At 41.0% G+C, this 27,080-nt stretch overlaps 1 protein-coding gene across 3 annotated transcripts in view; it reads right to left on the bottom strand.

Moving 5' to 3' along the window:
- Window positions 1–1,138: 1,138 nt before the first annotated feature.
- The window catches only part of Cht10 (Chitinase 10), a 45,695-nt gene continuing 19,753 nt past the window's right edge, over window positions 1,139–27,080 (bottom strand). For 2 of the 3 annotated variants that reach the window (XM_086841244.1, XM_086841243.1), the window contains exons 2-8: window positions 21,687–21,739; window positions 17,964–21,608; window positions 17,706–17,891; window positions 9,322–9,601; window positions 7,863–9,251; window positions 7,599–7,800; window positions 1,139–2,612 (exon numbers count right to left, since the gene is read on the bottom strand). In XM_086841244.1, coding sequence (XP_086697370.1) covers window positions 1,247–2,612; window positions 7,599–7,800; window positions 7,863–9,251; window positions 9,322–9,601; window positions 17,706–17,891; window positions 17,964–21,608; window positions 21,687–21,719 — 7,101 coding nt within the window. In that variant the 5' untranslated portion in view covers window positions 21,720–21,739 and the 3' untranslated portion in view covers window positions 1,139–1,246. Of the gene's footprint in view, window positions 2,613–7,598; window positions 7,801–7,862; window positions 9,252–9,321; window positions 9,602–17,705; window positions 17,892–17,963; window positions 21,609–21,686; window positions 21,740–26,231; window positions 26,351–26,443; window positions 26,706–27,080 lie in introns of those variants that run through there. The other variant, XM_086841242.1, reaches the window with a different exon arrangement.

Below are 27,080 nucleotides of genomic sequence, written 5' to 3'. Positions count from 1 at the left end.
AGAAGTATGCAAAGTTTCAAATTTATGAAATAATTGGAAACCCTTGAAAATAGTGTTCAAAAATTCCGTTACGTACATACATACATACATCCCGAACTAATAAAAGCGTGTTATAAATTAGCTCACCCAATGGTTTAATTTGAAGCACGCCTTACCATTACAAGTCAAAAACTCAGTTTTTACGCTTTTTTGTGGCAATTTCCTCGATTCCTTACACTTTGACCATTCAACCTCTATATATGCATTCAAGAATATGATCAAGAATTCAGTCGCTGACATATTAGGATCATTCTCTATCCACCTAAAATTATCAGTCGTATAGGAAACTTCTGTCTTAGATGCAACACATAGTGGCTAAGTCTTCCGTTGTTTTTTTTAGTATTCCATATAAACAATTTAGTGGCTACGGTAATTACGTTATGAAATGAATACAAACCAGAAGTCGGAGCAATGGGAGTTGAGTATAGTAGTCCCTCTGCCTCTGTGGAAGCTTGGTTCGCAGGCTGGACACCGTATAATAATAATAATAATAATAATAATAATAATAATAATAATATAATGTACCATACATGGTATGTTCTCCTTCTAAGGAACACCTCAGAGAAGCAAGGATCCCAATGCAGTCAGGCTTCAGGAAGACCAACGAATGGATCTACTCGGATAGCCAAGTGGCTATTCTCACATTTTATGTCTAGTGGCAGAATGCAATATGACCCTTACAGCTTGCTTAACGCAATGATATTCAAATAACTTGGGACACAATGACATCGAAGGAAATTAAAAGCAAATAACTAGCCTGTATGAATGGTATACTGAACTCAGTAAATTTAGTCTATTTGGATCCTTATCCAAGACCATTTTAGAATAACAGCCAACAAAAAATTATCAAGAAAGAGCAAACACAGGAGATTACAAATATTGGACGAAGAATTTAAATTGGTTATCATTAGGTTCGCGATGGTTATACCACCTGGAGTCACTGCATAATTTTTGTATGTTTTAAATCTCGTTAATCTTAGGATTTTTCAGATGGTGAGGCTCAAATAGGAAGCTGGATCTAATTGGAGCATCTAGAAAGAGACCACCATTATACCTACCTACCCTACATAAAAATCAATGTTATTACTTCAAAGTCGACTTTTGATAGTAAGTATTAATTTAATTGGAATATAGTTGCAAGCTTATATATAAAATTGGTTTTGTAAAAATTGAGAAGGAATGGCAACCCTAATTATTATGAAATTAATTAGGTGCAGTCGTTGGCCCTTTGCCCAGGAATACCACGCAGCTCCTGGTTGAGTGTTCGTAATAATGGATATTTGCCACAACCGCAGTGACCGTGGAAGTCGTCTAGATCGAGTGCCCATATCATACCACCCCCAAGGTTCAGACGCCTTACAAACTGCGCTTTACGGCGAATGTCCGCGACGTCGTCATAGGAAACCCACTGGTCGGCTTTGTAGCTATATGGCCCAATGCGGCCATAGTCGTCTCTTATCACGGTCCATCCTCCGTTTCCAATTTTTTCACAAATCTCATAATAGGCAAGGAATCCACTTGCGCGGGAATATGTGCCCGCCTGCCCAGGCCCAATAGATTTGTCGTTTAGAGCTCTGTTTTTCTGGTTAGCTAGCGAAAAGGACTGCCCGTAAAGGGGCATGCCCATAACAAGCTTGCTTGCGGGAGTACCCTGGTCCAGCCAATAGTGGATGCTGAAATTGCCATTAAAGTTTGGATTTTCGTCGCCGGCGATATAGTACAGTGGAGCTACGTGGCCGGTTTGCTTATCCCAGTGTCCGTGAAAATCATACGTCATAACGGAAATCCAGTCAAGGTAGCGGGACAATGTCGGTACATCGTACCCAGCATCGACTACCGTCTTACTGGGCGAAACCGCCGCTGATAGTAATAGACCCTTTGTTTGAAAAGCTTCGAATAATTCTTTTACTAAGGCTACGAATCCCTGTTTTTCTAATTGAGCGCCCTTGGAACAATCAACCTGCCAGCACACAGGATACTCCCAATCCAAATCCAAGCCCTCGAACCCAAATTTTTCTAAAAATCTTAAGACGCTTGCGATAAAGCGCACTCGAGCTTGGGGATCAAGAACAAGGCGCGCATATTTGCTGCCCAATGAGTCGTTCCACCCGCCGATAGCCACCGTCACGCGGAGGCCTTTTTTCTTGTACTCCACCACCCGCTTGTAGAACTGATTATCGATGTCGGCCCATGAGTCGTGGGTCTTTATAGTCAATGAGTGACTGTCGAGTACTGCGAACCCATAAATTATATGGGTGCATAAGTTGGAGTCGATATCCTCGGGAACGTACTTTCCCTGGCCTGATCGGTACCATGCCCAGTTGGTAAAATAGCAGATAACTTTGAAATCTCTGTCACTACTTTGCGGCAAAGAAGTTGGCTTCTGACCCGAGGTGGGGTTCTTGCTAGGTGGGCTCAATGGTTTTTTAGTTGAATCGGGTTTTGAGTCGCCGTTGGTGGGCTTCGGGCGTTGTGCTAATAGCATTTGACTAAGTTGATCCTCCCGTACTGTGCAATTAGCTTTGTTTGACCAGTCGCATTTGTTTTCGTTCCAATACAGACCTGTAGGGCACCTGAAAAGAAAAATTTACAAACACAATGTATTAAGGAGCTTAGGTCCAAAATTGTTAGCAATCGAAGTTATTTGTCTACCCTTGTCATACCTTTGCAAAATGATTTATGATTTTCGCCAGAAGTTTGTAACACAGTGGAAGCGACAACTGTAAGATATGGCGGGCCGTCATATTATGACTTCACAACGTGCAATTGATAGCTCAAAAACTAAGAGCATCAGAGCATTCTCTGAAGTTTAAGCTTTGAGTTAAAAACACTTTGCAAGGGTAAATAAATTAGACTTTTAAGAAGGTACATAAACCTTTAAACGATGTTCTATAGTGGCGTAACATTAAAGGTAAATATGAACTATTATTGGTATGTAAAAATTAAGATGAGGTTAAATTCAGTTCTCTTCACGTCCCTACGTATTACGTTACAGATGAAGGTAGTAACTTGCAAATATCCTACAGTTTGCAAAGGAAAGTATGTCTATTAAGAGAAGTATACAATAATAGGACAGTAACACTGTATTGAAACCCTAAAACTAAAGTTTAGAATCCATTCGGATACAGAAAATATTTAATACAGTGATTCTTTTCAAAGAATCTACACTTAAATGCCTGTGACTTCATTTTCACAGGCATTGTACCTCTGTACTATATAAAACCTTTTTGTCATCAACCAAGTAGGTACTTAGCTATCAAAGCAGCCGGCATACTTAAGGACAAAACAGTACGAAAGTCAATCTATAAATTCCCAAGACGATCAGTTTTTCAGGCCACAGAGTAGAAATTAGCAAAATCGGGATAGGAAAGAAAAACACTAGGGCAGTTCAGTTTGCGAGACCTAAGAACATTAAATTTTTCAAATAATTCCTAGCACGGATGTCAAAAAATTTGTTAAAGAATGACCGAGCTTATATTCGAAGTAAGGCAGATAAGTGCAATGAACTAGCTAAAGGATGTCCCGACGTTTTGTGCGTCCTTTAATTGTATCGCAGAGCAGTATCAACTACATCACAAAGAATTACATACTACAGCATCTATGAATGGGCATTCTAATGCAGTGATTTGAAGCCGAATTTCACCCAGTAGCATATTAGACCATAAAAACTTCAGCTCCTGGCTCTAATCACCACAGTTATATACTAAAATTAAAAGATTTTTTTTTAACCGTCAAGAAGTTCGGGCAGCGTTTTCTCTCTGTAAAAACAGACTTTTAACGGCTGAATAATATTATATTTGAATTTAATTTAATTTTATACTTGAATTAACCGATCTAAACATGTGAACTTACATGGCAGTTGCCGTGGATATTTTTTACAATGCAATGAACTCATTTTTTACTGAATGTGTTCTGTTTTCTATCCGCCAAACTCTAATAAGTCTCCATGGTTTACTAATAGGTTGAGCCGACATAAAAATAGCAAATTTAGGCTGTACGCTAAATTTTCAATCACCTGTTCATGTAAACCAAAGATTACCTTCCTATTCTAATAGACTCCTCCTAATTATCTTACCATCCTAAGCCAACCGTAGAACTATGCTTGGCTTAACCTTTATTTAAAACCTCATTCATGGTGACGTGGAAAGTTCTAATTTGTTGAGTCAGCTTCTCTTTCACGTACCAAGTAGAAATACTAGATCCTATGTATATACCCTTAGTGTTGCACCACTGTAGAACCTCCTTTGAACTACATGAACCTTTTAGAGTGTTAATTTTCTTGGACGTTGATGCACTAAGGTCAGTACATTCAAGTGGCCCGTATGACACCAGGCACGTGCCTGTTTGGGTTAGGTGTTAGTAGGCGCGATGGAAAATATAGGACAGAATACGAGGAAAATTGAACTACCGGCGTGCTGCCAGATTGTTAGCTTGCATGCTTACTAAGTGTGTTAGTATTAAAGATTTTAATTTGGGAAGGGTATCTACGTTAGAGATTAGTGTGTACAAATCATTATAATTTGCACATAACACTCTAAAAGGTTCATGCAGTTCAAAGGAGGTCCTAAAGTGGCGCAACACTAATGGGATATAGGATCTAGTGGCTCTACATGGTACGTGGAAATTAAGCTGACTCAACAAGTCAGCACTTTCCACATCACCATGGATAAGGTTAAAAATAAAGGTTATCCCTAGCATCGTTCTACGATTGGCTAAGGACGGCAAGTTAATTAATAGGAGTCTACTAGAGTAGGAAGGTAGTTAGTTTGAAAATTATTAAGATCTGTTTGTAAATCCGACTGGCAGGCAACGTCGTTGTATTGCACGCAAAGCTTGACGTCATCCGCGTACATAAGTACTCTGGAGTTAGTCAAGACTTTGGGCAGGACATTTATGAACAATGTAAACAATAAGGGTCCCAAATGGCTTCCTTGCGGGACACCAGATGTAACCCTTAGAACATTGGATAAATTATCCTTAAAGAGGACCTTTTGCGTCCTGCCATTCAAATAACTAGAGAACCAATTAAGAAGATCACTTGGAAAACCCATTGAATCGAGTTTTCTAACGAGGAGAGAATGGTTAACAGAGTCAAATGCTTTACTGAAATCAGTATAGATTACATCTGTCTGACAATTATTATGGAAGCCCTTTATAATATAGGAAGAGAGCTCCAAAAGATTTGTTGTTGTTGATCTTCGCTTCATATAACCATGTTGACATGGAGAAATAACCGATCTACAAAGGTGCTGTAAGTGAGGGGTGAAAATGTTTTCAAATAATTTAGGGATGACCGACAACTTAGAGATTCCTCTATAATTGCTGGCATCCAATTTGCTACCTTTTTTGTGGAGAGGAATAATAAACGATTCCTTCCAAATAATGGGAAAGTGGGAGGTTTCTAAGGACAAGGTAAACAATTTCAGAAGGGGATAGCACAGGGCGTCGGCACAATACCTGAGCACACAGCCAGGAATTCCGTCGGGACCTGGCGAATAAACTGGCTTGACACGATGAAGATCTAAAAGGAGAGAGCTTTCGTTTAGGCTACGACAGAAAATTAAGTTCGATTTGGGTATGTCGTAGGAATAAGTCTGGTATATATACGAAGAGCTAGAATAGGTTGTTTGAAAAAACTGCGAAAATAGATCGGCTATTGCCTGATCATTATTTGCGGTAGTATTTTCAAATGAAAGCGAGGAAGGATTTGTTTTAGGTTTACGTTTAGTGTTAACGAAATTATAAAACTGTTTTGGGTCCTGTGAGAACTGGGCCCTACAACGAGTTAAATAGTTTTTATAACACTGCGCGCTCAGCACGGTAAAGTTTGGCCGAGCTGATAAATAAAATGAAAGGGCAGATTGAGAACCGGTGATTTTAAATTTAGTATACAGTCTAGATTTTTTATTTTTAAGTCGGCTCAACTCTTTAGTAAACCACGGCGGTTTATTCGAGCTTGGCGGATAATATAACGGAACACATTCAGTAAAAAATGAATTCATGGCACTGTAAAAAATATCAACGGCAACTGCCATGTCAGTGCACATGTATAGATCAGACCAATTGAACTCGTTTATAAAATTATTCAACCGTTCAAAGTCCGTTTTGCGAAAACATAGGACTTTATTGGCTGGACGATCAGAAATATTCTGTACGTCACACCCAATATCAAGAGTCACATCGAAAGTTGGATGATAAGGATCTTCGGGCTGCGTCAGAGGCGCCACCCTTGCTAAACTGACTCTCGCAGGATCAGAGACGAAGCAAAGATCGAGCAAGCGCTGTAAGGAATTTCGAACATGGTTGACTTGAGACAGCGAAATGTCAAACAAGCCAGCGATAAAGTCATGTTGTGTAGGTGTATGGAGAGTATTGGTGGAATTATTTGAGCACCAAATAGCACCAGGGATATTAAAATCTCCTAGAACTACCAACTGGTCTCTATCCAAAAGTCTACTGAAAACCATCTGAATAGCGGAAAGGTGATTCCAATAAATAGGAAGTTCCGACAGTGGAGGTATGTAGGAACAGGTAATAAAAATGGAGCTACCTTTGATAGATAGCTTCACACAGAGGAATTCAACATCATTACATTCCTCGAAGGTTAATAATTCTGACGTGAGTGAGGAGTCCACCGCTATTAGAACTCCACCCCCGCGTCTGATAGGGCGATCTAGCCGATATACTGTGAACACAGCTGGAAAAACTTCGGAGCTCAGAATCTCCGGCTTTAACCAGGTTAAGTGCAAATTATAATGATTTTAAGGTGTAGTTAAAGTAGAAGATAGGCATAATAGTTGGTGTTGTCATTCAAGCCGTCAAGTAGCACCGATCTTTAAGTAATATTTATACAACCAATGTAAATGTAATATAAAAGAAGGCATTAGCCACATATATTTGTGGGGATAAATGAGTCAGATCTTTGGGCAGATCGTTAATAAGTAATTTAAACAAGAAGAGACTCAAATGGCTCCCTTGCGGGACGTCAAAGGATAAGTTGAGATCAATTTAAGACCAATCAAAAACCATTGAAAGAGATTAAAAATTTTTGCCACGTTAAAATAAATCCAAACTGTTTTTGTCGGTGACCGGTATTTTTAAAAACATTCAAAGAACCGGATTATGATTATTAATGATAAGGCGATATAGGATACCCATGAATTGAATATTTAAAGGTTAATTTTGGTCTTAGCGTTTGCAATTAAAAGTTTTATTATCTTTTATAAGGTCAAATATGAAATAAGAAGTTTGCCATTTCACTCTCGACCTTGATCAATGGTTTCCAGAATTCAAGGGTTATTTCGGATATGATAGTTAATATAACTTTGTTTTCATGCGCGTTTCTCTCTGTTACACTTTACACTTTGACGATTGAAAATAGATATTTAACAATTCAGATGCAGACTTTTTGGGTATTGATACTCTTATACATATTTTTAGTAATTCAGTCATTCAGTCTTATAAGGAGCCCCCTAAGTATTAAAGGAAAGCTCCCATGTTAGGTAAGATATTCCCTAAATATTCTCTGCAACAAATAACATCACAGTTAGCATACGTACCGATGTTCAACTAATTCTCCATATTGGCAGACATAGTATTTGTTGCAGTCTTGTTCATGCGCGATGTAGTTTTTGCCGTCACAATCCAACGCCGAGATCGGTTGTGTAGGATTGGGTTTGGTCCAAGATTCTTGTTGTGCAACAGTTACGCCGTCTGAACTTGTGGTTAAAGTAGGTTTAATGAATATATTATGGTTGCCAACTGCGGGATTGATAGATTTTTATAATATATAGTGATGATGTATGTTCATGACCACTACTTACTTATTGTCAAAGGGCTCTTTTCAAGCACACACTTGGCATTCGGGCCCCCATATCCACGCAGTACACGGTTAATAGTTTTTAGCAAAGGATACGACTCGCAACCGCAGTCGTTCTTAAAATCATCTAGATCCAGTGCCCATATCATAGCTCCTCCCAGATCCATAGCCTTAACGTACTCGCTTTTGTGTCGGATCATTGCTGCATCATCAAAGGAAACCCACTGATCTCGCAGATAAGCGTATGGGCCCATCCGGCCCCTAGCGTCACGTACGACATTCCACCCTCTCTGGCGAATATATGAGCAAATCTCATAGTACGCCAGGAACCCTCTGGCCCTGGTAGCCTCTCCAGCCTCCCCACCACCATAGGTGGGAGCATTTAGATTGTGTTCATTGGCCTGTGCCAAAGAAAATGACTGTCCATACATAGGCATTCCCAAAACGAGCTTTTGCCGGTCTGCTCCATTCGCTATCCAGTAGTTTACGGAAAAGTTTGCATTAAAGGTGGCTACTCCGTCGGGGTGCTCGTACATGGGTGCTACGTGGCCAGTCTGCTTGTCCCATTGCCCGTGATAGTCGTATGCCATTATGGCAATCCAGTCAAAGTACTTCGATAACTCAGCCACTTCGTATCCGGCGTCGATTACCTTTTTATTAGGAGAAACTGCAGCGGATAGTAGGAGGTTTTTAGGCCGGAAAGCCTGCGACAATTCCCGAACCAGTGCTGTGTATCCTTGCTTTTCATCATCCGTTCCTTTTTTACAATCCACCTGCCAGCAAACCGGGTATTCCCAGTCAAGGTCGAGTCCATCGAAACCATACTTTTCAATGAATTCGATGACATGTCTAATAAATTGTGCTCGGGCCTTCGCGTTTCTCACCAGTCGCGAATATTTATCTCCGGCAGAGTCATTCCACCCACCAATGGCCACAGTAACTTTTACTCCCCGTTTTCGATGCGCCACAACCCTCTCATAGAATTTGTTGTCCAGATCAGCCCAGGAGTCATGTGGTTGAATGGTAAGCTTATCTCGGCTTAGAACAGCAAAGCCGTAGACTATGTGGGTGCACAGTTCTGGGTCGATATCCTCAGGTACGAACTTCCCGCCCCCCTGGCGGTACCAAGCCCAGTTGGTAAAGTAGCAGACTACTTTAAACTGTGTCGATCCACCAGTACCAGTGATCGGGACTTCGGCGGCTTCAATTTCAAAATTAGCTTCTTCGGCGTTGTCTTCTTCGGCCCCATTAATGGCCTCTACCGCCATTTCCATCTCTTCCTGCGTTTCCTCCAATTGACTCTCAGTTCCGATCTCAATTGATGTAGTTCCACCTTCTTCTGAAATGGCTTGTTCCTCCACAGACGCCTGCTCTATAGAAGAATCTACGCCAGCTATTGAGGTTAGGTGAAGTTTAAAACCGGATAGAGAAATGTTGAACTACTTCTTATCGGCTGAACTCACGTGTTGGTTCGTAACCACTTGGCGGTTCCTTTAGAACATCGTGGATCTGTCGTAGCAAAGGATGCACACCATCACCGCAACGATTGCGGAAGTCGTCGAGATCTAGAGCCCAAACCATTCCGCCGCCCAAGTTCAAGGCTCGAACTAGTTGCGACTTTTTCCGGATTATGGCTGGGTCATCAAAGGATACCCACTGTGTTCCCTTCCGCGCATACGGTCCCATGCGACCATGTACATCCTGCACAACCTCCCATCCTTGATGTTTGACGCGATCGCAGATCTGTATAATAGTTTATATTTTGTTATTAAATATTTATTTTATCAATATATAAACGTTTGGTCATATTACATAAAAGCAATAGGGGCATGTCCAAATGTAAATATTGTATGTTATAAAGATTTCTAAATCTGAATATTTATTTAATAGATTATCATAAATTTTAAAACATTGTTTAAAATTCTGTAAATTAATTATTATTCGGGTTATATGGGAATATTCTAAATAATTACAAAGTAATTTTAATTGTGATATAATTTCCTATTAATTTTTCGATCTTTACAATGGCAGCTATAAATTGAAGTCGTGCCACATAATTTAAAAACAAACTAACAATTCTACAATTATAAATAATAAAACGACGAAACTTAAACTTTTTCCTAGAATACCATCATCTAGAATACCATCAACAGCCGTAATGATGTTTATGAATATCGGACAAATATGTACATATATATTTTAAAATTATCTGTCTTACATTCACTACGAATCATAATCATTTACAGTTAACTTTCTACATTATTTTACAAAAGAATATGAGTATGTAGACCAGTGTTGCCAGTCTGTCCTTTTTGAAACTGCTTTGTCCTCAAAATTTTGGAAACATCATCTACCAATTTATTTTTATTTTGTCTTTTTTCATCCTTTTTCTTGTTTTTTAATGTATATGCAATTTATTATTTGTAATTATGTGGCATTGCTTTCATATCGAATTTTCGTCTTCGATAAGCTTTTTTGAAGCCCTGTTTTTTTTTTTTTTTGTGTGTAATCGACAAAACGTATTGGTATCGAGATATTGCGCTAAAAATTTAAGATGTCCAAGGAAATATACAAGCAAAAATTTCACACTTCGTGGTTGCAGGAGCCTTTACTTGCGAATTGGCTAAGTCGCAATGCAACGGATTCGAATAGGAGGTACTGCAAGTATACTTTGAACCCAAAAATTGACATGATTCGCGCACATGCCAAAACAAAAAACACACGCAAAGTGCAGTTCCATTTGCTCAAGAGAACAAAATTTCGTTCAAGCCAATCGCGACATCAGAGTCTCGCAGACAGGAGGGGGCAATGTTTTGTGCACAACATTCTGCTATTAGTCCCGTTGGCCATCTGACCGAATTGCGCCAAAGACCTGCATTAATTAATTTCTTTCATTTAGATTTTAGTTACGTCGAAACAACGCATGTTGCAACAATATACATATATGTATATGTCGGCGAATGGATATACCATTCGTATACCAGCGTATGCAGAATGCTAGTTCCTGGAAAGTTTGTCTTACGCGGAACTTTGGCATTCTTGGTTCTATTCTATGATTGGTCCTCTTAGTTCGTTGTGGCGCGACACAGCTGCGCTGTTAGTTCCCTTTTTCACAGGAATCGTTATAGCGAGGCGGCAGCGTCGCGTCGCTGTCGCCGTGTGTGGTTCGAAGGCAGTTCTTAGGCAGAATGATCGGGCAGTCTTCAGCGATCGTCAGCCAGGAAAGTCGAAACTCACTCCGCTCGAAAATGGAACGCGACCATGACTCGACATCAGAAGTGGGATCGGTCCTCAACCTAATACATTAGTTGGACCATGGCGTGTCATCATCGAACTACCAAATCAAAATTTAATCGAACTTGTGCGAGAAATTAAAACAACAGGTCCTGATGCAGAACAAAGAAAAGCTAAGTACAAAGTTTTCTGGTAAAAGATTGAATAATATTGTTATGTTAAGAGGCATTGGGAGTAATGGAATATGTAGTACTGTACAAGTTCTAAGTAACGTATGATACAAATTGATAATAATTATATTGAAATTTTGTTTTATGTAATAGGCGACGATCACATGCAAAACGATATCGTCATTGGACGTGAAATACTAAAACAGGGTTTTGATATTGTCATTTCATTAGACAAATTTACGATTTCAAGAGCCAAAATAATTAATTTGTGAGCCAGCTGATATTGATACAGAACTTGACAGAGAAAATAAAATAAAACTAAATTCATTGTTGGCAAAGTACTCAAATTGTTTTCTCAAAGGAATTCCATGCACTAAAGTTAAAGTAGGTAAAATGAAAATTAGATTGATCGATCCTAGTAAAACTGTTCAGAGAAGGCCATACCGATTAAGTCCATGCGAGCGATTTAGTTCGAGGGAAAATTGAGGAGCTGTTGAGGTGTAATAATAAGGCCAAGCTGTTCACCTTATGCAAGCCCTATACTGTTAGTTAAAAAGAAAAATGGTTCGGACAGACTCTGCGTTGACTATATAGAGCTAAATTCAAACACAGTGGCTGATAAATATCCGCTGCCACTTATATAGGATCAGATAAAGAGACTTCGAGGAGTTAATTATTTTACGTGTCTAGATATGACCGGTGGATACTACCAAATTCCTATGGATGCTGATTCTATAGAGTACACAGCGTTTGTGACGCTAGATGGTCAGTATGAATTTGTGTCTATGCCATTCGGGCTTAGAAATGCGCCTTCTGTTTTTCAATAATTAGTAAGGCGCTAGGGGATTTTGTCGAATTCTTATGTTATCGTGTATATGGATGATATTATGATAACTACCACAACATTAGAGGAAGCTTTTGAAAGATTGGAGATTGTTTTAAATGTTCTGACAGAGGCTGGATTTTCGTTTAATATTACAAAGTGTTCCTGCCTGAAAACATCGGTGCAATATTTAGGCTTAAGTGTCAGTGCTGGAGAATTCGTCCAAACCCTCAGAAAATTGTAGCGTTAACAGCCCTTATGCCTCCACAATCTGTAACATCACTTAGACAATTTATTGAATTAGCATCGTATTTCCGGCAGTTTATTAGGGGTTTTCGCAGTTAATGAAACCGTTATATTTCTTAACTTCTGAGAAAAATAAATTTAATTGGAAAGCAGAACATGAGCAGATACGGAAGAAGGTTATTTCTATACTTACTGATGAGCCAGCTCTTGTTATTTTTGACCCAAATTATCCAATTGAACTGCATACAGATGCAAATTGCAGTGGCTACGATGCAATTTTATTACACAGAATTAATAACAAACCCCAGGAAATAGAATATTTTAGCAAAACAACTTCACCTGCAGAGTCAAGATATCACTCGTATGAGTTAGAAACCTTAGCGGTCGTAAACTCCATTAAACATTTTCGACATTATTTGTTGGACAGGAACTCTACAGTTTTTACCGACTGTAACTCATTGAAGGCGTCAAGAAATAAGCAAGATTTGACTCCTAGAGCACAGCGATGGTGGGCCTTTTTGCAGTCATTTACATTTGATATTCAATATAGAGAAGGGAAAAGAATGGCACATGTTGACTTTTTGTCGAGAAACCCTATCGCACCAGAGTCCTTTGCTGTAAAAGTAGTTGAAGAGAAGAGAGTTAACTTGGCTGAAATTTCAAGTAATTAGCTAATTGCTGAACAACGTCGAGACTCAGATATAGCCGAAATAGTAAACAAATTAAAAGACTTTTCTCTTGCTGAAGATATTGCGAAAACTTATGAACTAAGGGCAGAAATTCTCCACCGAAAAATTCAGAGAAATGGCAGAACTCGTTGTTTACCGGTGGTGCCGCGTGCTTTTAGATGGTCCGTCATAAACGAAGTCCATGAGTCAATTATGCTTTTAGGTTTCGAAAAGACACTTGATAAAGTTTACGATTTTTATTTGCTTGATAATATATCAAAATACATTAAGAAATTTGTAGAGAATTGCATCACTTGCAAAATGTCGAAATTACGTTCAAGAAAAATTCAAGCTGAACTGCATCCAATCCCAAAAGTAAATATTACTTGGCATACTATCCACATCGACATAACAGGGAAATTAAGTGGCAAAAGTGACCAGAAGGAGTATATTATTGTTCAAGTTGACTCGTTTACCAAGTATGTCTATCGTAGTCATACTCTTAAACTAGACAGTGACAGTTGCATAGAAGCTGTAAAGTCCGCTGTTTCGTTTGGAGTACCAAACCGAATAATAGCCGACCAAGGAAGGTGTTTTACAGGAGCAAAGTTTAGTCAATTTTGTTCTGATCAGAAAATAAATTTGCATTTGATTGCCACCGGTGCTAGTCGAGCTAATGGCCAAGTGGAACGAACAATGAGCACGTTGAAAAATATGTTAACGGCGGCTGAAACGGGAATACAGTCTTGGCAGGATGTGCTAGGAGAGGTGCAGTTAGCAATTAATTGTACAACTAACCGAGTGACGAAGGCAAGTCCTTTAGAAATGTTATTGGGAAAAGTATCAAGGCCGTTAGGATTACTTCCACCTTGTGACATAGAAAACGAAGTTAACCTGTCAAACGTGAGAGCGCAAGCTAAAAAGAATATTGTATCTACAGCAGTGTATGATAAAGAACGGTTTGATAAAAGTAAGGCGAAAGTACGTAGACACAATGTTGGAGATTTTGTTTTACTAAAAAACGAGGAAAGGCATCAAACCAAGTTGAATCTAAAATTCAAGGGGCCTTTCGAAATAACAGAGGTATTAGAGGGTGACAGGTACTTTTTAAAGTCATTAACCAGTAAACGAACTTATAAGTATGCGCATGAAGATTTAAGAAAGTTACCAGAAGGGGAAGTACCCGAAGAGCTGAATGTGTTTGATGACTATAATAATGAAAATAATGAGAATATTGAGAATGTTGAAAATGTTGAAGTTATTGATGAAAGAGAAGTGCCCCAATAAGGGTGGCAAAGATATATTGTACTGCTGGCCAAAGGAAATGGCAGAGTACTTGGATGGTGTAATGTAAGCACAAAAATGAAATGTTTGAAAAGAGAATGTAAAGAGACAGTATCGTGGCCTGAGTGGACGATAATGAGATAATGTAATATTAATGTAAGCACAAGTGCAAAATAAGCTGATGTTTGTTTTGATCATGGCGTGTGGTGCATTAGATATTTGGAATATTGAATTGAGTTAAAGAATTGGATTAAAGAAAAAGAAAAGAAGAAGTCTGTATGTGTGAACATGAAACATAATTTTTGAAGACCTGAAGTATTAAAGAAACCCAAACAGAATGGTAATGTTTATGCTAAAGTTTGTTTTAAGAAAGTTTGATACTATTTTGATAAGTTGACATTAGTTAAGAAAAGTAAATTGGATTACTCGAAATATTTGTTTAAATTAATGAAAAGGGGGCAAAAGAGAAACGTTCAGTTACTTATACACGAGGTCGTGTTAGAGTCAGTATGGCCGTGTCGGCGAATGGATATACCATTCGTATACCAGCGTATGCAGAATGCTAGTTCCTGGAAAGTTTGTCTTACGCGGAACTTTGGCATTCTTGGTTCTATTCTATGATTGGTCCTCTTAGTTCGTTGTGGCGCGTCACAGCTGCGCTGTTAGTTCCCTTTTTCACAGGAATCGTTATAGCGAGGCGGCAGCGTCGCGTCGCTGTCGCCGTGTGTGGTTCGAAGGCAGTTCTTAGGCAGAACGATCGGGCAGTCTTCAGCGATCGTCAGCCAAGAAAGTCGAAACTCACTCCGCTCGAAAATGGAACGCGACCATGAATCGACATATCTATACTATTATATAAAGAGGTAATGTAAGTTTGTTTGTTTGTTTGTATGAATTGAATAGGCTCCGAAAGTACTTGGCAGATTTGAAAAATTCTTTCACTGTTGGAAAGCTACATCATTCCTGAGTGTCATAAGCTATATTTCATTTAAAAAAAAAAATAGGCATCCTTACTAAAATTAAGATAACGTATTCCAAGGTGTTAAAAAAAAAAACAAAAAACTACCTTACATCTACCGCCCTCTACAGGCAGCCAAAGCATTTCCTGTCAAAACATTCAAAACATATTGAAATAAGGAATTGGAGATAAAAATTTTATTTTTTTGTTCAGGTTCAGTAAGAAACGAAGTCATGCCACCCAAGAAGTAGAGTTTGGGTCATCGTAATCGTAATACAGAAGCAAAAAGACGTAAGATTACGAATATAACTGACGAAGAACGGGCCTCCATCCGAGAGACTGAGCGGCTGAGAGCAATGCAGATGCACAAGGAAGAATCAGCAGAAAGACGAGCAGATAGGCTTGAGAGAAAACGATTAAGAGTTAGACAGTCGCGTTCTGCAGCAATCGATTTGATTCACTCTCAAAATAATGAACGCGATAGGGCAAGGGTAGCTGAAGCGCGTTTACAGCTTGCAGAAGATCAGATATAATCCAACTATTGATTACAGCTCGAATCGAATGTCGTTATTGGCCGGATGCATCAGGTCTGCATATACTGTCAGGCCTCTTAGATTGAATCAGACGAAACTTCGGTCCGAGGAATATATCCATTTGCGGGATGCTGTGATGAATGCTGCAACTCTTTTGAAGGATGGCAAAACTGCTCATTCTACTTTTAAACTTCCACTATCCGTCAATCTTGAACAACAATCTACATGTTCAATACGCAAAAATGGACCTATTGGTAAATTACTAAAAGACGCCTCATTGATTATGTGGGACGAATGCACGATGAGCCATAGAGCACATATAGAGGCCGTGAACAGAACCTTACAGGATCTAAGGAACTCCTCTGCAGTCATGGGCGGGATTACTTTTGTATTTGCTGGAGATTTTCAACAGACTCTCCCCGTTATTAACAGAGGCACGCGAGCAGATATCATCAAGGCATGCTTGAAATCGTCTCCCATATGGACTACGTTTGAAACATTAAAATTAAGGACAAATATGAGAGCTCATCTTCATGGAATCACTGATAGCGATTTACCACAGCAACTGCTAAAACTTGGGGAAGGAATTTTTCCAACTCCAAATTTAAGCGGTCATTGTGACATTCTTCTGGATGAGTCTCTAGGCCAAATACTCCATAATTTGGAAAATTTAATAGATTCTGTATACCTTGATATCGAGAATTTGCACGAAAGAGACTTACATTGGCTGTGTTCTCGGGCTGTAGTATCACCTAAGAATGATACTGTCAATGAAATAAATAATCTGATTGTTCAAAAAGTCCCCGGCCAAACAAAAACATACAAATCGATCGACACTGTAACGAATATTGAAGATGCAGTCCATTATCCACAGGAATTTTTAAATTCGTTGAACCCTTCTGGACTGCCACCCCATGAATTGACGTTAAAAATCGGAATCCCAATCATGCTTTTAAGAAATTTAAACCCTCCGAGCATGTGTAATGGGACGAGGCTGCTTATTAAGGAGTTAAAGGACAATTTAATAGTAGCAAATATTATCACTGGCCCAGCAAGTGGTCAACTAGCTCATATACCGAGGATACCGATGATCCCAACTGATCTGCCAATCCCATTTAAACGGCTCCAATTTCCGGTAAAAACATCTTTAGCATTAACAAGTCCCAAGGCCAAACCTTCGAATTAGTAGGGATCGATCTGCGAAATATATGTTTTACTCATGGTCAACTGTATGTTGGTCAATCGCGAGTCGGAGCCCCTGAAAATCAATTTATTTTGCTGCCACAAAATAAAACAACATCAAATATTGTTTACAGAGAAGCACTAACTAAATAAATGTAATGAACTCAATAATTGAAAAAAAAAGGATGAATATGTGTCATATTATTATTATTATTATGAATGTGTTAAAATTGACTAATCTAAATGTAATGTTTAATTCCCGTGCGAAGCAGGGACGGGCCGGCTAGTATATTATAAAGTGTCTGAAATGTATCTTCAAATGATAGGGTCAAGTGCAGCAAACGAAACACGAGAAGATAACAATAAATAAATTGAAATTCAAAAACTATGTTTGTTCTTTTTTTTTTTGTCTTTTTATAAAAAAAAACTATCCGTTTTTTGTCCTTTTTTTTTACAGATCTGTCATTTTTTTGTGTTGAAGCGGTGGAAACCCTGATGTAGACTGATGTTGAGACATGCATGAATTCAATAAGCTTTTAACAACTTAAAAGGCTTCATAGACATTATTAAATTTTAGCCGCCTAAATGTCATACTTAATAGTATTTACGATGTTAATGTAGTTTGTGTGCTTAAAATGGAAAATTCAAAAACCTTTGGGTATGCTTTAAAATCATAAAGGAAACTTAAAAGTATATATAAATATTAAGTTTTTTACAGATCTTAACGTTTTATGTTATATTGAATAAATTACCTCATAATAAGCAAGAAATCCTGCAGCCTTGGTAAATTCGCCAGCATGACCGGGTCCTGGAGCTTTAGCGTTTAGTCCATTGTTACTGGCATTCTCGAGAGTAAAAGATTGCCCGTATAGAGGCATACCCATAACAATTTTTCTTGACGGGGCTCCCTTTGCGATCCAATAGTTTAAGGAGAAGTTCTATAGAATATCAGAAGATACATTTATATTAACTACATTAAATATTAAGAAATGCACACGCCAAATACCAACCGCATTAAAGTGATCAAAGTCATCGTCAGGATGATAGTAAAGAGGTGCCACATGTCCAGTTTTCTTATCCCATTGCCCATGAAAATCATAAGTCATAACAGCAATCCAATCAAAATAACGAGACAGTTCTGGTACGTTGTATCCAGCATCAATAATTTTCTTGCTGGGCGAAACTGCGGTAGATAACAAAAATCCACGGGGACGAAATGCTTGGGAGAGCTCCCGTACCCACGCAGTGAATCCTTCCTTTTCCTCTGCAAATCCCTTGTTACACTCTGTTTGCCAACATACCGGGTATTCCCAGTCCAAGTCTAGTCCCTCGAAGCCATACTTGTCGATAAATTCTAGAGCATGACGGATAAATCTAGCCCGTGCCATCGGACTCCGCACTAGCCGGCTGTACTTATCGCCCTGAGAATCATTCCATCCGCCGAGTGCCAGACTCACCTTGATACCCTTTTCCTTGAGCCCGGTCACTCTCGTATAAAAGTTGTTGTCAATGTCTGCCCAAGAATCATGAGTTCGCAGAATTAACTCAGAGTAGTCCAATACCGCAAACCCGTACACTACGTGTGTGCAGAGGTCTGTGTTAATGTCATCTGGCGTGTAGCGACCTAAGCCCTTGCGGTACCAGGCCCAGTTGGTGAAGTAGCATACTATCTTATAGTAACCATCCAGCGGCTGTAGCACTGGTTTGTCGGTGGGGTAGGTGGGATGCTGAGTAGTGGTCGGCTTTTGGGTGGTAGGTGCTGGCTTTACTAACGCTGGAGGCATCGGCTTCGTGTTTACATCTCCACCCATGCTGGTAGCGGAAATCTGATTACACTTGGCTGCTGCAGGCCAATCGCAGTTACCGATTGCTGTGTTGTAGTGCAGTCCCGGTGGACAGTCTGCCGCCTGAAGACGGTTCCACAAACAGAATAGATACTTGGAACAGTCGCCAGGATAAGAGACACGCACCTCTCCGTTGCATGGATCTTCCTCGCTAGATCTAGTGGCTTGAATAATTCTTAAGTATTTCTTACTTGTTACGCACTGCACGTTTTTAGGCCAGTCACAGGTTTTACGGATAGCATCCCAGTGCAAATCTCCGCCGCATTCGCTTGGCGCTAATACTCCATTTACACAAATATAGTACTTTGCGCAGTTCCTGTGGGTATAGTATTCGCCTTCATTGCACCGTGGCGATGGGGAAGGTCGTGGACGGCGTGTCGTAGGGTTCGGTGGTTTGGTCGGGACATTTCCTGCAACTTGTACTCCCGACGTGGGCTTTGTCGGTTTCTTATTGGGCTTTGAAGGCCTGTTTGGTTTTTCGGAAGTTTGAATAGGGCTGACTGTAGTTGTTTTCTGATCCTGATTCGATAAACATTTAGTTGAGGAAGGCCAATCGCAGCCTTTAGCCTCATTGTTCCAGTGCAGGCTTCCAGGACAAAATTGCTGTCTCATCTCTCCTTTTATAATGCATTGATAGTATACATTGCAATTCTTTGAATCTGGATAAAACTCGCCGGGCTCGCAGTTTGCGGCTTGTACTACCGGAAAGATCTGTGCTTGCACGGGTATAGAAGTATGTGCCGGTTTTGTGGTTGTCCTCGTTGTTTTGCTTGGTCCACTTGCCATTGTGGAGCTCCACCAGTTGGTGCTCGGGCTTTCAGTAGTTGTAGTCGTAAGCCTTTTGGTTGTACTTGTAAAGGACGGCGGTGTTTTCGTTGTAAGAATAGTAGGGACGTGGCTGGCCTCCCAGTTTGGCCTGAATGTTGTGTGCTCGTGATTTTGCCCAGATCCCGCCGAGCCATCGCTGCTGATGGTGGTCATTTGTGGAGGCAATGGAGTGCTCACTGGAGGTGGACGCGTACAGTTCTGTCGTTTGGGCGCCTCTAAATGTAATCGCCCAAGTCCCCGGTTTATGGCCTTCAACAGTGGGTAGGACTCACTGCAGCAATGGTTACTAAAGTCATCTAGGTCAATGGTCCACGCGGCTACTCCGGCAAAATCGTTTTTGACTGCATACCGAGCCTTGGCCTCAACACTAGATGAGTCCTCGTAACCCACCCACTGATCATTTAGCATAGCATACGGACCAGATCTCTTGTTGACATCTCGACCACTAAGCCACTTCAGTGTTGTGACACGGTGGCAAATTTCATAGTATGAAAGCATTCCCGGTTGCTTAGTTGATTCCCCGGCTTCTCCGGGCCCCGTAGCCGGAATCCCTTCGCCAACCAATTTCTGTCTACTTTTCTCTAGTGTGAAGCTTTGACCATAAAAAGGAATGCTTAAAACGAGCTTTTCTCTCACAGCGCCCATTTTCACCAGAAACTGCATTGTGTAGTCTGTGTTGTACTGCGGATATTTTTCTGACGAATGACCGTAAAGCGGACTAACATGCCCTGTCTGTCGCTCCCAAGCTCCATGGTAGTCATAGGTCATCACTGTCATGTAATCCACTATATCAGAAAGGGCTGGAAGTTCATAGGCTTCCGTTATGATCTCTTTATAGCCGGATATAGCTATTCCCAACTGAAGTTTTGGATTAACCCGCAGAAATTCGTTACGCAAGTCGCGAAGCAACTTTGTTAGGTTAGGCTTATCACTGGCAGGTCCCTTGGAGCAGTCACTTTGCCAGCATTTTGGATAATTCCAGTCCATGTGCAGACCGCTAAATCCGTGACGCTGTAGAAAGCCGGCCGCACTGGAAGCGAACACACGCCGCTTGATTTCATCACCAGCCAGACGAGAGTACTTATCGCCACTAGAGTCCGTCCAACCGCCCAGTGCAATCAATACGGGTACTCCTAATGTAACTACTCGGCGATAGTATTGGTTTTCCAAATCCACCCAGGGATCAAAATCGCGAATGGTTAGATAATCGGGGTCCAGCGATGCGAACGAGTAGATGATGGCCGAGCAAAGCACTGGATCGATATGCTCTGGTACAAAATGACCATCGCCCTTTCGGTAGAATGCCCAGTTAGACATGTAGCAAAGAACTTTGGGAGCCATGATGATTTTTTTGTTCTTTATCTGCGCCAGAGCCCCATAGGCAACTTCGGAGTTTTCCACTCCCAACTGTGCTAGCGCGCCGTAAGATAGTTGTTCCTTAAAGGGATCTAGTTCATCGATCATCTCTAGGTGTCCAATATCCACGGCTTTTAAAAGCTGTTGATATGGAGAGCCAGTTCGGAAAGGCTGTGGATGATATTCATCCGATGCTCCGGAAGCAATAAAAGCGGCGTATTTATCGGATATTGTCCATGGATCCGGTTCTAAAAGCTGCTCGGGGTTAATTTCGGTACCCACATCTATATCTCTGACGTAGCTTTCCAAGTTTTCGTCATCATCGAACTTTGGCACTGCTTCTATGGAATCGCGAATAAATGAACGTCGACTTGAAGATTCCCTTAACTGAGTAACGGTCCTTTCATTTAGAGTCGGAACACTTTCTACGGCTGTGCGTAGCGGCAAGAATGTATCGCCAAACGTGTGATGAAATCGACTTAAGGCCCCTACTTCATCCTCTAAAGGGATACTTTCTACAGCAGAGCGGACGAAGGCAGGTTTGTAATTTGGGGACACATGAATCTCTGGTGCATCAATGCGAATGTGTCCGATGACTGCTGATGCGTAAAGTGTTACCCCGAGCATCTATTCAGAAATTTTTTTTTTTTTTTGGTTAGAGGAAAATATACCTTTGAAGTAGTATGAATTATCAAGCTTACTCACCAGCAGTCTACACAGCGTAGCAATCCTACGCATATTTTGTAGCTTAAAATTTTCTGAAAAGAAAATAAAGTAAAGCGTATTGTATGATTTTTTTATATTTTTGTGTGAAGATACAATCAGAACTAACGAACAAGGCTATATATTTTGGGTGTCGGACATGCTCCGCCTGACTCTTGCATGCAAGCTATAATACCAACATTATATTTATTAACACATTAAGCCGATATACAGGTGAGCCTCATCAAAATATTTAGTATGTGTATGGCTTTCCAAAATAATATATTAGATTTTGTTATATTAATTGTTTTATACACTAACAAAAAAATATTAAACTAGTTTAAATTATTTATATATTAAGGGAAAGCCATTAAATTAAATAAATCCATTTGAAATACGGAAAATATAACTTTCCTAACAACAATTAGTACTTTTGGCAAAATTGTAAACTCGTGGTTTTGGGACGATTCACTAGTTTGCTTATACCTTAACTAAAGGCATATTTATCGCAATCGTTCTTGTTACGTACATATTTAATTAACCCATCTGTTGTAAAATCTTCTGTTAATTTGAAGGCCAACTGGTTTGAATATTTATTTTTAAACCTATTGTCTGTGAAGTGAGACCGTTTACATTTTTGGTTCCATTCCAAAAGAAATGCATCGATGTAACCAGGGACGACGCTCAGAGTTTGAAGAGTCAAGACGCAGAAGCGCACTTTATAATTTGCGAGACAATATAGTTAAATAAAAAATGAAGAAGTATTTAAGTGCTCAAGTGTTCATTCAGGGGACGTAAGAGGTCTTTTGACCTCGATTTCAATGGCAATATAATTAAACAGGTATTTCCCCAACACCGTCTAATGGAGGAATGGGATCGAAGTTTATGGTATTACGGCCAAAACTAATTTGAGTCGCATCAGTGTCTTTCAAAACAATCCTTCAGTACCATTCATCAATAGTGTTGTTGATGATTTATTAATAAATGTCCACACAAAGTACTGATGAATTTTACATGGGCATGTCTTAAACTGTCATCAACAATTAATCAACGATTCATCAACATGTTATATAAAATTTTAGGTCGAAAAAAATTGGTTTGGCTTTTTTGTTGCACTTGAAGAATATGATTTGCTGTTAAATGAATAAATTAGTTTGTAATTTTCAATTTAAAGTTTTAGTTTTTCCTCACTGTCGACGATCGAATATTGCTTGTGGGAACTAGAAATGTGGAGCCGTTTAAGGCAAATCCAAGTGACTCTCCACAACTCCTTTTATTCGCAGTCCTAGAGAGACTGGTAGCGCAGGCAGCGCCCTACGTATCAGCTGAGGAGTCGCAGGCAGCGACGTAGAGGAGCGCGGTCAGCGCCGAACACAATTCAAGTCGCAGTCAGGGAGACAAGGAGACGCGGACATCGTCAGTTGAGTCGCACTCAGCGATAAGGAGACGCGGACTGTCAGTTGAGATGCAGTCAGCGACAAGGAGACGCAGACAGCGTCAGTTGAGGAAACCGCAGTCAGCGGTTAGGAGGCTCGGACAGCGAAGGAGCTGCAGCAGTTAAAGCCCTGGGAAGCGTGCGCACCGCCAATTGTAGTTGGCGCGCACAGTGTAGCGTTAAGGCGGCCGCCATTTTGAAGCGGTAAGCCATTAGCCACATCGATCGGGAAGACCCATATAACGGGGTCGGGTCGCTGCCCTTTAACGGTGTCTGTGGGTATAGCGCGAACTGCACGCTGCCGCCATCTTGTAGTGTGCCGCCATTTACAACAATTTCTGCGCAGACAGCACATGGATTCGCTCTACCGGCTGTGAACAACCCCAACGTGGCACCAGCATCGCCACTTGTCTGAGTCCCCACCTTGACGACGTCGAATGGAATCCAAGGAGCATAAGGGCCGAGAAAACCTTCATTTAGAGCGCAGCCCGAGGAGTGGCCGATCTTCAGGTGTGTGTTCAAGAAGACGAAAAGAGCGTATTACTGAACGGATTTGGAGGACAAGCAAAGGTTGTTGAAGACGCTAACGCTCGCAATGCAGTGAAGTCGCTATTGATTCATCCAGGGAACGTCAGCGACGTGAGCAGCTGCGCTTAAGGTTTGGCCGACCGGAGCAGCTACTACGCAATCAGATGAACACCGTGCAAGAAGTGCAATCAATTTCGGAGCACAATCTAGCGAAGATCGTTCCCTTCGCAAACCGAGAGTACGCAAACGTCTTGTGTACCGTTTTGGATGAAGAGGGAAAGAAGCCGAGGCGTCGAGTTCTACATGCTAACATCGACCAAAACAAATGCAATCAACAGGATAATCGGCACAGATGTTGTCTAATCTGTGGAGGAAACACGCAGTTACGAATTGCAGGGAACTTACTGGAACTTCGCCATCGGGCAGGTGGAGCATTGTGAGGAGTCATCGACTCTGCTTCACATGCTTACGAAGTGGGCACATGACTAGATCCTGCAATGCATAGTGGGTGCTAGATTAATGACTGCCCCAAGTTGCATAACCGTCTGCTGCATGGCGCAGAGGTGGGTTCAGTCACCACAACGGAGGGAACCAGCAGTCAGCGGTTTCCAGACGCAGCGGACAGGTCTTTGCGACGAGATGGTTACAGGGACCACGAGGTGAACCAGCAGTAACGCTGTACGGAGCTGGTCGGACGGTGAATACGTTCGCGCTCTTTGATGAAGGATCCTCCGTTACGATGATCGACGACGAACTACGGAGGAATTTGGGAGTACGAGGAGAGTGCCGACAGCTAAATATCTAATGGTTTGGAGGCATTCAGAGAGACCACCAACGTAGTGATTCTGAAAATAAGTTGAGTTGGAAAGTCCACTCGCCATGTACTAAGAAACGTGTATGCCATTTCGAACTTGAGTCTACCGATGCAGACGGTAAGTCGGCAGGATGTCCAGGATGTGCATAAGGATGCGCGTCTGCCGATGAAGCCTTACTGCAACGGGGTGCCGGAGTTGCTCATCGCCTTGGATCATGGACATCTGGGATTGACACTGAAAACAAGGCGATTTGCCAGAGAGGGAAAGTATGCAGCCGCAACCGAGCTAGTCAAGGTTGTATAGAGGACTACTTCGATTTGGAGAAGCTTGTGTCAAAGACACCACGGTGAGAGTGGGGTATCGCTACCAAACGGGATTGCTCTGGATGGACGACCACGTTAAGCTGTCACAGAGCTATGAGATGGAGTACAAACGGCTGGTTAACGTCAAGAAGAAGATGAAGCGCAATTGGCGCAGGAATACTGTCTGATCATCAAGGATTATGTGTCAAAAGGATACGCGAGGCGGTTGGAGCCATATGAGGTCGCGGAGAAGAGTGACCGGATATGGTTTTTGCCACATTTTGGAGTCGCAAAACCAGACGAAGTGTGCCCCGATGAGAAAATGTCGATCCCACGGCTGAAGCTACAGGCAGCACTTCTTGTGCCCCTGATGAAGAGGAGATGCCCAGTGAGTTTGCTTAAGTTGTGCCAAATGATTTTGTTATCTCATTCCAGAGGTTTTCGAGCTTCAGTCGCTTGGTTACAACCACAGTGTGGGTCTTGAGGTTTACGCTCCGGTGTCGTAAACAGAAAAGCATGCTCGAGGAATACGGCCTTACTGCAGCAAAATGTCAGGCCGCAAAGAACCTTGTAATCAGGCAGGCTCAACTTGATTCTTTTCCCGATGAGGTCGATGGAATACGGAAAGGCTGTCCCCATGTCGAGCGATATTCGAGGGCTGGTGCCCTACGTGTATGACCACGGAATTCTGCGAGCTTATGACAGAATTGATGCCGCACTGTGCGTGCTGTACAGTGCGAGGAGGCACGTAATACTGTCACACAGGCACAGTCTTACGGAGATGATTGTCAATCACTTCCACGTCAAGATGAAGCATTAAAACGTGGATGCGGGGATTGCGGAGATCCGGACGAGATTCTGGGTTACGAAGATAAGGCGTGTGATGAAAAAAGTGATCTCTTCGTGCAACGATTGCAAGTTGCAGCGAGCGCGGTCAGTGCCACCGATAATGGGATCTAAAAGATATACTGAAAGCGGGTGGATGGCCATTCAAATACACAGGATTGGACTAATTTAGGCCACTGTTGGTGAATGTTTCCCGTCACAAGGAGAAGCGTAGGGTCGCCTTGTTTACGTGCTTGACGACAAGGGCGATTCACCTGAAATTGGCACATGACCTTTCGACGGATTCCTGCATCATCGCAATTAGGAATTTCATCTGCCGTAGAGGACCAGTACACAGACTGAGCAGCGATCACGGCAAGAACTTCATGGGAACAGACAGGGAGGCCAGACGCTTTGGAGACGTGTTCGAGATCGAGAAAATTCAGAATAAGCTGTCAAGCAGAAGCATTGAATCCATCTTCAACTGCCCAGTGAACCCGTCTGAGGGAGGAATATGGAAGCGAATGGTGCAGTGCATCGAAAGAGTACTGCGTCATACCCTAAAGGAAGTCGCACCAAGTAACCATGTATTGGAGAGTTTTCTTATCGAGGCGGAAAATCTCTTAAATTCGTGTCCGCTTACCCATTTGCCGGTGGAAGTGTGTACGGGTATATTTTTATCGCTATTGTTAACCGCCAAAATTTGCCATTTTATTGTCGTGCGAGAGTACACACACTGCGGTGAGCGCGTGTTAGAGTTAACTGGAATGTAAATTTAAGCTTAAGTTTTATTGTCCATAGAATAAAACGTACGTGCTTCATATCAAACTGTCGGCCTCGGGCCGATAGTCTTACCTTTTGGTTTGACGGGAACTAGAGATGTGGAGCCGTTTAAGTCAAATCCAAGTGACGCGCGATACTCACATAAAACACTGTTTTTAATATAATTCCACAGTCAGCTTTATAATTCCACTGTTTTTAATATAGTTCAGCTGGTTTCCATAAATTCCACTATTTATCATATGCATTTACTGCTGTAGCAAAAACTCTCACACAATAAGAGGAATTTCACAATTTAACGTTTTGCCAGATAAAATACATATATTCATCCTAACTTCTTCAAAATTTAAAATTGATTTATTATATCCTTGCAGAGTATTATAATTTCAGTCAGAAGTTTGCAACGCAGTCCGTCTGTCCGTCTGTCCTTCTGTCCGTCTGTCCGTTTCTACGGAAACAAGGCTCTCAGTTTTGAAGCTATCTGAATAAAACTTTGTAGTTAGCCTTCTATATACTCTCACTCGTATAAATGTCGGAACGGCCCGGATCCGACGACTATATCATATAGCTGCCATAGAAATGATCGGAAAATTTTTACAAAAAAAATTATAACATTTTCAGTTTTCAACAGAATTTAATAAAATTTAAGATATAGTCATTTCATATTATTCTACAATTTTGTGTACAATTTTATGAAAATCGGACAACTATA

The sequence above is a fragment of the Drosophila serrata genome, unplaced genomic scaffold (assembly GCF_035046125.1).
Source record: "Drosophila serrata isolate PLE 108 unplaced genomic scaffold, ASM3504612v1 contig_112, whole genome shotgun sequence".
Lineage (NCBI taxonomy): Eukaryota > Metazoa > Arthropoda > Insecta > Diptera > Drosophilidae > Drosophila > Drosophila serrata.
The sequence above is the reverse complement of the archived record's forward strand: the minus strand, read 5'-3'. Positions and strand labels throughout refer to the sequence as shown.